This window comes from Anguilla rostrata, chromosome 3 (genome assembly GCF_018555375.3).
Source record: "Anguilla rostrata isolate EN2019 chromosome 3, ASM1855537v3, whole genome shotgun sequence".
Taxonomy (NCBI): domain Eukaryota; kingdom Metazoa; phylum Chordata; class Actinopteri; order Anguilliformes; family Anguillidae; genus Anguilla; species Anguilla rostrata.
In genome coordinates, this window is record NC_057935.1 from 71,383,920 (window position 1) to 71,394,075 (window position 10,156).

At 49.9% G+C, this 10,156-nt stretch overlaps 1 protein-coding gene across 1 annotated transcript in view; it reads left to right on the forward strand.

Annotated features, from left to right (window-relative positions):
• The first annotated feature begins 501 nt into the window (after positions 1-501).
• The window catches only part of etv5a (ETS variant transcription factor 5a), a 15,772-nt gene continuing 6,117 nt past the window's right edge, over positions 502-10,156 (forward strand). The window contains 10 exon segments of the mRNA XM_064329645.1: positions 502-658; positions 2,854-2,988; positions 3,202-3,292; positions 3,824-3,871; positions 5,127-5,177; positions 8,033-8,156; positions 8,250-8,527; positions 8,961-8,980; positions 10,089-10,141; positions 10,143-10,156. The exon segment at positions 10,143-10,156 is cut by the window's right edge and continues 237 nt beyond it. Coding sequence (XP_064185715.1) covers positions 2,941-2,988; positions 3,202-3,292; positions 3,824-3,871; positions 5,127-5,177; positions 8,033-8,156; positions 8,250-8,527; positions 8,961-8,980; positions 10,089-10,141; positions 10,143-10,156 — 727 coding nt within the window. The 5' untranslated portion in view covers positions 502-658; positions 2,854-2,940.

The window sequence follows — 10,156 nt, forward strand, 5'->3', positions numbered from 1 at the left end:
TTCATAGCACTTACACAACATTATAGACATACATTCAATTCTCCAGGTCATTATTTTCCGAGTTATGGGTATTTTTTGTTCTCTGGAGGTAATTGTTATATTTTCTTAAAGTTTCGATGATTCATACTTCTAAATATGTTTTCTGAATTTAATTCACGGGGGAGATAAAGTAAGTCGCAGTTATATTTCGCAGTTAAGCGCGGAGAGAAAAGTCGTAAACAAACTCCCACTCGGTGCTTGTATTGAATCCCATGGAATTTGCGGTTATACTTTGGTGCCTGTCTCTTTAAGAGGCTCTATGTCCGTGGTTGGAAAACATCTTTTCTTGAATGAAACCCAGTCATTCATAAAAGTAGGCCAGACCCATGCTGCGATTGGTCCTTGAATTCCTCATGAATAATTCGCCACACTCGAAAGCCCATTGGTGAGCCTCTTGAATGACAATATCAACGAGCCAATCAGCCTGCACCTCAGCGCCCAACGCGAGCCCCTGGGAAAAGCCAGCACATCCATTGAGAAAACCTCATTCAAGTTTTGCGTGTCGAACGGAACGCATCAGTTGATCAGAGACCAGACGCCGTTTTATATCGTGTGGGATTAAAACAAAAAACATCGTATTGTTTCGGCACGCCAAGGGAATCAGTACAACACATTGCGGGTGAGTTTCGTGATTTGCAAATAACGGTCAAAATGTTTAAGCCTGAAACAGAATCTAGCCTACTTGAGAAGTATTTCCGCGAATTTCTTGGAGTTACACGGACTTGCAACTGCAAATTTAGCCTGGTTGCTATACCCAGTGCTTTGAAGGAAAGCGAACGCCATTTTCTCCAACTGAACGTTTACTTTGGCAACCATTTTCTGTTGCTTTGCATTAAGTTGCGCGATGCTTTTTATTTTCGAGCAAAAAAAAGTGATTGCTGTGCCCTGTGGTTTATCTGTTTATACTGCGTGTGCATGAATTTGCTTTGTGTTATCAGCGGGGTCAGTGGAGCTTTGGCTGTTTGCGATTTTATGAATGGAGAGGTCCGATTTTTTTTCTGTGTTGCGGACGGATCGAGTTTCACTTCATTGAGAAAAACAAGGGGCCATGGGGGGGGGGGGAGGAGGGTGAAAAGAGAGGGGATGAAGGGAGGGGGGTGTTGGGTTTTTTTTTCACCGAAAACTGTAATTGCTTTAATGTGAGATTTTAACGCTTTCGTGGACTGTGGATATTTGGTTAGATGCAATACGTTTCAGCGAGCCGAAATGCGTTGAATTCCTATTCTTTTTTTGTTTATGGTTTATGTAATTGTCCACCATTTGGGTGCGCTTACGCCACTTTTTTATTATTTCATTATTTCATTTTTATAATAGCATGAGCCAGTAAAGTTAATTGGCTATATAAAATTAAGACAGTAGAGACTTTTAAAGCTGTGAGATTATTTAAAGACGATACCCCTTTACAGAGCCGTGATCTTTTGAGCGCAGGAGTCCAAGTTGGGGCAATATTTAACGCTGCTTAGGGAGGTAGATTTACCTCAGGTTAGCCAATAACTTGCCCATTGCACAAAGGGTCCACTCTGTTGTCTGGGCTGGGGTTAAATTTTTAAATCCAAATCACTTTTGTGAGAGCAGCATTAACAAATATTCTCTTCTTGTCAAGTGTTTGAACCAAAAGTGCACACACTGCCTACGTGTTACAGTAGGTTACCAAGTGAATCTTGATAAAATGTTTTTAACCTGAATTTCTGAGGTTTGGTTTATGTTGGTTGGCTGTCATAATTGATGGTGAGGGGAAAACGTTGATCGTCTCCGTTATTAATTAGCAGAGAAACACGCCCTCGTCGAATTGTTGGCTTTATTGTTCGTTGGTCTCCCGAACTAGCCTGTGCTTTCACCCACAGACGTGTTCTTTCAGCCGAGTTGTTGTTTGGGTCATTGGAGTAATTTGATCATATGATTTCAGCAAAATAAGGACTTTGCTTCATATCCAACGCGTATGCTTTCTCTGACCCCATTGTACGCGTTCTTTCCTAAATTGTTACAGTGTGTGTCACTGTTGACTTAAAAGGATCTTTTTTTTTTTTTTTGGTCAACCGATGACGGATCGGGATGACTTTGATGTGACTCGTGCGATCGTGAGTGCCCAATACGCAGCGCTGCCAGCGTAGAAAGCAATTCTACTTTAGTCCTCGCGCTTTCCACAGCTGTTGCGCGTGTTTATTGGCAGACTTTCTTGCATCATGCTCCAATATGTCAGCAGCGTTACATTTCGCTATATTTAACTAAATAGTTGAATTACAAACCTATGTGTCCTTGTAGTTGTTTTCAGGAGCTTACTGTGGTATTATGGGTGCTGATGATTTTTTAAAAATACTGTAGTCATACATATACATTATGTTCTCCATGTTGCCAGCCTTGCATCGCCGTCACTTTCTTTAAAGGTTTAAACAAACGCCTCGTGCACTCCGCGGTTTGAAGTATATGCTGTTGCATTTCTGTTGCTAACCGTACTAGACTTAACTGTAAAACCGTGTAAACGTAAAACGAAAGGGGGGGATTTGCCTTGCATGCTGCATTATGTGATTAGTTTGACTTGTAATCACTGACACAGATGGCGGATTCTGCTTATGTAAGCTTTACATCCGTAATGACCTGGTTCGTTTACAATGTACGAGCGGACTAAACCAGCACGCGCTCTTCTTAGACGGGCTGTTGTAATAGATAACAAAGACTTGAACGAGCGAATCCTCGAAGGGAGATCAAAAGAACAATTGTCTTGTTCGGGTTGGTCATGTCAAAATGAACAACCTGACTGAACAGAGCTGGACGGATTCTTACGTTCGACTCTCTCTCTCTCTGTCGACGCTTTAGGAGGAACTGACAAGCATAAACCTTACTGCCTTGCCCGTCGCTTCAAGCGAAGACCATTAGCTGGGAATCTCAGCAAACCCCGGCAACATGGACGGATTTTACGACCAGCAGGTCCCTTTTATGTTACCCCCCAGTGTAAGTAGTCATTCCTTTAACTGTATTTAATTCAGTTGTCTAAATTTGGAACGTGGCCAGAGGGAAACCACTCAAGTAAATTAGCTCTTATTTTGAATGCAGGTGATGCTTTGCCGCACTCACATAGACTACTGGGTATAAACCTTTTTTTTTTTTTGCACCCACAATCTAAAAGGCGAATAAGCAATTTTTTTAACTTATTTTTTCCTGCAGCAGAAGTCTCACGTGGAAGAACCTTGCGACAGACCTTTCAATGACCGGAAGAGAAAGTTTGTGGACACTGAACTGGCCCAGGACACAGAAGGTAATTGCATCTCTCAGTTTCTCGCGTCGCCTGTACCGCGTGTGGGCAAACCGTTTGATGTCCATTAAAGTCCACCCGACAACTTGAGGTCATTCCATCATCGACCACGCAGTAGTGGTGACCTCATCGAGCCTGATTTCCTCTTTCAGGCCCACTTTCTCGTTCAGGCTGGCTGTCGTAATCTGAGCCAACTGCCATTTCGCAGTCCCCAGAGGACACCAGCGCAATGCTTTAGTCTGATGCGGCGGCCTATAACTTTGCCTGCCATATCCCGGGCTGCGAACAAAGACCCGCAGCTCCGGGGACAGACCTGGGGGGCGGAGCTCTGAAAAGGCCTCTAAGTTATGATTGGCAGATTCTGTCTCTATTAACGCAACAAAAAAAAAACAAAAAAAAATGGGCGGATCCATCGTTGTTATCAGTGACTCGCCAGTTCCAGTGTTTTTGTTACGGCGAGCAAAGTCTTTATTGATCGTAAGCTGTAGATACGCCCTTTAAAGTTTACCTTTTGTTTCTCCGTTTCCTCTACAGAACTCTTTCAGGACCTCAGTCAGCTGCAGGAAATATGGATTGCCGAAGGTCAGTTTTGTCCACTTGTCGTTTAACCCCCCCCCCCCCCCCAATTGTGTAATTTAGCCAGATCTGTCACTGGTTGCGTTAAATCGGTGGTTGCGTTAAACCGGAACTCATTATTTTAATGGTAGCAGTAATTGTAGTCAGTGGGTCCTTTTTCCTCCTGTCTTTGTAACTTCCAGCTGTAACTGCTGTCCGCGCTCCACACAATCTTGGAGCATTATGACCCTTGACTAGGCACCAATTTGGCAGGGCTAAACGGCTGCTTTCTTCAGCATAGGAAGCAAGTGGAAGTGTTTTTTCTCCGCGACATCTGCTCCGAGCTCGCAGCCGCTACTTGTCTGCCTGCAGTGTAGGCTATTACGGAATGAACAATTCGACTCCCGCCGCCGCTGCTCTTGGAAGAAATTACTGTGACGTCAATTTAAGGCAGTTTCCACGGCTGCAGTTTCCCTAGATATATTGTTGGTCGCTTACTGGAAAAAAAACCATTCAGAAAGCACGGCTGTTGTGCGTTAGTTGAAAAACCACATTAATTGAGAGGGGTCTGTTCAATTAAGCCCGTGGGGCATCGAATTCCGAAAAATGGGACCAAAAGGTCAGATTAAAGTTTAACTTGAGCGTGGAATTTGCACTATTTTTACTTTCTTCACATGCGTACAAAGGGGCAAAACATGAATATTTCACAGGTACAAATAAGCTCCCGCTGGTGGACTCTCACAGCAGCGCTCGCTCGGGGTTATTTATTTATAGGCCGCGAATGGTACAGCCGTTCCATTCCATATAAAGCCATTAGCGGCTCAAAGTCTGCCGCTCATTTTTAAAGAACAGGACGTTATTAACGAGGGAACACCATGCGGTCTTTCAATCAGTCTGGTAGAATCGAGATCGGGCGATAAAGAGTTGGCCTCTGTCCGTTACGCGGATTCCCCCAGCTTCAGAGAGATGGGCGTTCCTTTCCTTACGCCGAATGCCCGCAAAATGTAATCCCTTACCCGCTAAATGCCCGCGCAATGTAGTCTAAATCAGTTCCATAGACTGTATACACATAGGTCAGAACCCTAAGACTCACCACTTTGTTGTTTAAAAAAAAAAACGGAACATGAACGTCCTGCGCAGCTTTCTGTTGGTGAAAGCGGGAACGTGAAACGGTGATTCAGTGGCGTTTCTTCACCATATCAAGCGGAGGCTTTGTGTTTATTTTCCATTTACACTCTTTACTGTCTCCTCCCCCCCCCCCCTCCCCCCTTCCCACCCACAGCTCAGGTTCCCGATGACGAGCAGTTTGTCCCAGATTTCCAGTCAGATAACCGTGAGTACCTGTGGTTTATTATTTATGTCTGGGGGGGGGCTGTTTCTCTTCAGGGTGCAACCTACCAACAATGGGCATTCTGGGAGTATGAAATATTTAGACTTCACTTCTCAGCCAGGTGACTCTTTGAGAGAAAGGTAAAAATGCGCAGGGACGACAGCACCTGACAGCCAGGGCGGGGCAGACTCGACCCCGCCCCCGTCCCGTCCCGGTGCTCCCTCCACATCAGACAGAGCTGTGCGCCTGGTCATGTGACTGATGAGCGTTTGGCAGAGAAGCACCCTCGATCACAGGGGAGATAATGGATTACTCTTCATGCATGTTCCCCAGTTTTACCTGTTCACACATGGCCATAGCATCTAATTCTAAACACTTTCCACTGCGCTGAAGTCTTAGCACCTGATTCCCAAGACCCCCCCCCCCTTCTTTAATGAGCCGTCCTTGACCGGAATATCTGCCCCTGAGTTTCTTTTGATCAGTCGATGGCATTACATGAGCAAGCCCTTCTAATCTGATTTTTATTTTTTTCTGCGGATTTGCACAGTCTGGGATGAGAGGGGGAGTCTCGGTCAGGCGTGCCGTGCTGTGCATGCTGGGAGAGGTCGTTTTGGCCAGGCATGCTGGGAGTTGTAGTTTTGTACTAGCATGCGGTGTATGCTGGGAGGTGTAGTTTTAGCCAGGCATGTAGTGCATGCTGAGAGGTGGAGTCTCTGCTGGGTGTGCTGTGCATGCTGGGAGAGGTAGTTTCGGCCAGGCATTCAGCGTGTGCTGGGAAGGATAGTTTTGACTAGCTGTGCTGTGAATGCTGGGAGGGGGTAATTTTGGCCTGGCATGCTGGGAGTTGTAGGTTTGTCGTGGCATGCAGTGCATGCTGGGCAGTGTAGTTTTTTCCAGCCATGAAGTGAATGGAACCTCGTCTCTCTGCCGGGTGGAGCTCTCACTCCCTCCGTTTTCCCGCGCTGGCTCTCTGCACGGCGGCCAAGGCAAATATTGTCTCTGAATGATGTGGAACGGTGGCCCCCCCCCCTTCAGCAGCGGCGTGTTTGTGTGTCTGTCTGATGTGGGGGGAGGGGGGGGGGAGCGTGGGGACAGGGTGCGCTAGTCTGTCCTGCCCTGGCGTTCGGGTGCGGTCGTGTGCGTGTGGTAACCACGGTAATAAAGGCCAGCGCCTGTCGGAGCAGCGGGGAGCTGTAACTCATTACTGGCGGGGGGGGGGCTGTGACACGCGACTGAGGTCTGGTCAGGGCGGTGGTGGGGGTGTGCAGGGGCAGGGGGGGGGGATCTCTGGGCCTGGGCACAGTGGAGCATCTGTGCAGGGCATGCTGGTACCCTGCTGTGTGCTGGTATGGTCGTGCCGGAGGTCGTGTGTGTGTGTGTGCATGCGTGCGTGTGTGTGTGTGCATGTGTGTGTGTGTGTGTGTGTGTTCATCTGGCAGACAGGCTGGCACGGGCCTCTGCAGCCTGGCAGTATGCCAGCTGCACACAGGCCTCCTATTCACCAGGCCCACGTGTCCCTGCAGCTGGGGGGGGGGGGCAGGCAGTCACCAGGGGGTCACATGGCAGCCTGCACCTCCTGACCCAGGCACCCCGCAGCCGCTGCTGAACTCTGGGCCGTTTGCATCTGTTCCTTCACCACTGAGTGTGGAACAGCCCAGTCTGTACCCAGCCCCATGTTACTGCATCAAACTTTAGGCCTGTCTGGTATTGAGGCACGTGCATTCACACACACACACACACTCTCTCACACTCACCAACTACACACACATGCACACTCACTCACACTCACTCTCTCTCTCACACACACACACACAGGGCCCTCCCCAGCCCGCTAGCAGCAGCAGCGTTAGCGTGTTAGCGCGTGGACACCGGGCTCAGCGTTAGCGCGTGGACACCGGGCTCAGCGTTAGCGCGTGGACACCGGGCTGTGCAGCAGCGTTAGCTCATTAGCGTGTGGACACCGGGCTGTGCAGCAGCGTTAGCTCGTTAGCGCGTGGACACCGGGCTGTGCAGCAGCGTTAGCTCGTTAGCGCGTGGACACCGGGCTGTGCAGCAGCGTTAGCGCGTGGACACCGGGCTGTGCAGCAGCGTTAGCTCGTTAGCGCGTGGACACCGGGCTGTGCAGCAGCGTTAGCGCGTGGACACCGGGCTGTGCAGCAGCGTTAGCTCGTTAGCGCGTGGACACCGGGCTGTGCTTTATCGAGCTCCGGTTGCGCCCGGCTCGGGATCGAGTTTCCCCGGCCATTATGTGGCGTGGAAAACGGGAGGCGAGGAGAAGACCGCGCGGATAATGGTTACAGCGCGGGGGAGGAAAATCATTCGGACGCGTCCAGTTACAGCCACTCTGATTCATCAGTATTGATCGCCCCGTAATGGAAGTCAGGAGGGAGGGGGGGGCTGGGGTTCAGCACGCTCTGCTCTGCCTCTGGCTCTGACTCAGCCTGATGGAAACCTTTGTGTTTACGCCGCGTGTACCTGGCGGTGATAAAAGCACCCCGAGGCACAGACCCGTACGCACGGGTGTGTTTGAAACTGACTGCTGAGTGCTTAAGGGAACCGTGCTCCTAGGCCAGGGGTTGCAGGTTTGAATCCCAACTTAGGGCACTACCGCTGTGCCCTTGGGAGCTGTACTTGCTTCAGTATATATCCAGCTGTGTAAATATGTGAAAGTTGTGTGAGTGATTACCTTTGAGGTCACAGGACGCCCCCCCCTTCCACCCCCACGCGCCCCAGACCGCAGGAGATGCTGGACCCCTGCAAGTGTCCTTAATGCCCAAGACAGGACGTGATGTAAAATGGTTGTGTGCAATTTGTAATGAGATTAACCCCGCCGCTCCCCCCCCTTTGTGTGCCCACAGTGGTGTTTCATGGACCCCCCCCCACCAAGATCAAGCGCGAGCAGAGTGCCTCCAAAGAGCTGTCCCCCTGCGGCCAGGACCCGAACCTCAGGCCCTATGGAGAGAAGTGCCTTTACAGCTACAGGTGAGCCACAGGTCTGCCTTTCCAGCCTCACCTGCGCATGGCTGCAAAATGGCGCCCGGTGGTCATGTGATCCCTTTTTCCGTCCCTTTGCAGTGCCTATGACAGGAAGCCTGCCATGGGCTTCAAACCACTGACTCCGCCTTCGACGCCCGTCTCGCCGTGTGGCTCCGCCCACACGCCAGGGGCCCGCCCGCTCCACGAGCAGACCCCTCCCGCCGTCCCCGGCCCCCAGACGCCGGGACCCCGCCCCCTGCACGGGCAAGCGGCCATTCAGGGCGCCGCGCACAATCAGAGGACGCTCGCGCTCCACAGCCAGACCCCGCCCTTCGCCGTGCCCTGCCCGCCCCTCAATCACGCCGACAACGCCTACGGTGCCGAGCACAGGTCAGTGTGTCTTCAGTACGGAAACCTTCTGAAGAGTCGGTTTTTTTGGAATGTTTTTTTTTCTTAAAAATTTTTTCTTTATTCTAAGTCAGTGTTCTAGAACTCCGCTGCTTTCAGCCACCAGTAGTGACTGTGACATCAGCATTAGAATGCTCAGTCACGACCTGATCAGTTATCTTTGTGATCTCATGCCTTGAAAGGTTTAAAGCAAATTTTCGATCGGCGACTTGAAACTTGAACCCATATCACAGTCACGACCATCGTAAAAATATACATATTTCAAGTGAGTTTGTTGTGTGTTTTTACTTGATGAAAGCAGATGACAAACTACATATGAAGGTAAACTCCACACTGGGTTGAAGGAAGGAAGCCAGTGGGTGCGAACATCAGGCCCGTTCTCGCTCTCTCTCAATATAGCAGCTCGCCCGCAAATACGCAGGGTGTATTTTTATCATTCTACTTCCCTTTCAACGAGGCCAAAATTCCCCCTTTCGCCACTAGCCCAGAACCACCCTAATTTAATCTGGGCCTTGTCAGTTTCAGACGCGTCAAGCAAGTGTTCTTCCCCAGTGAGCCCTTGAGGTGTGAAGTCACACATACGTGGTCGGAATGTTCTTAAGTGAGCATTCTAATGCTGATGATGTCACAATCGCTGCTGGTGACTGAAAGCAGCGGAGTTCTAGAACACTGACTTAGAATTAAAGAAAAACTCACTGCATTAAAAAAAAATGCACTGGCTATGAGCGATGGTGGGTATGGGTTAGCTGGGCGGGGTGGGTGTACTGGGGGGTACACCCCCCTTGTTTTGTCAGGCATACGTGCCCGATTGCCCAGGCACCATTAATATGACCCCCGTGGGAATGGGCTGCCTGGCACCGAGCACCCCCCCCCCCCCACCTGGGGCAGGATTCTCAGGAGGTCACCAGAGCGTGCATGCCATGTCATCGTGGGACAGCGATGCGAGACCCGCTGCTATTGGCCCATCCGTGGAGCCCTCTGGAATGGATGGGCCAATAGCTAGCCTTTAGCCAGCCTTTTTATATCTGATGGTGACACCTGGTGCTCATGTCTAGGACATGTCACTTGTGTCTCTTGGCTAATTGCGTTAAATGTGCTAATTTGGACCGTGAACTGGAGATGAACCCCCTGCGTGTTGCGCACATCCTGTCTGCTGCATTCTCAGATCATGTGTGATATCCCAGGGGAACCCAAAAACACGGTTGTGTTGTGGCTAAAATTCACCGTCAAAAAGTCTCCTCAAAATGCATGTTTTTCAGCTAGGGGATGTTTCAAGAAGCAGAATTACTGAGTTAGCTGGATAACTGCGCTGAGTAAAACCCAGAACAGCTCTTTTTACTTCAGTCCGTGTTCCAGATTTGGGAGGGCACTGCAGTTATTCGGCTAACTGGGTAATCCCGCTTTGTGAAACCAGGCCCTGAACATCTTTGAAAGTATCTTCGTTGTTTGGCAACAAAAACAAAAGAAAACAAGAAGTGCAGCATTTAAATGTTTCCTCTTTCTGCCCCCCCCCTTCCCCAGGTTTCACAGCAGCTGTCTGAGCCCTGCTTACCTTACCCACCCTCCGAGGTCCCGGGACGCCCCCTTCCACCCCCACG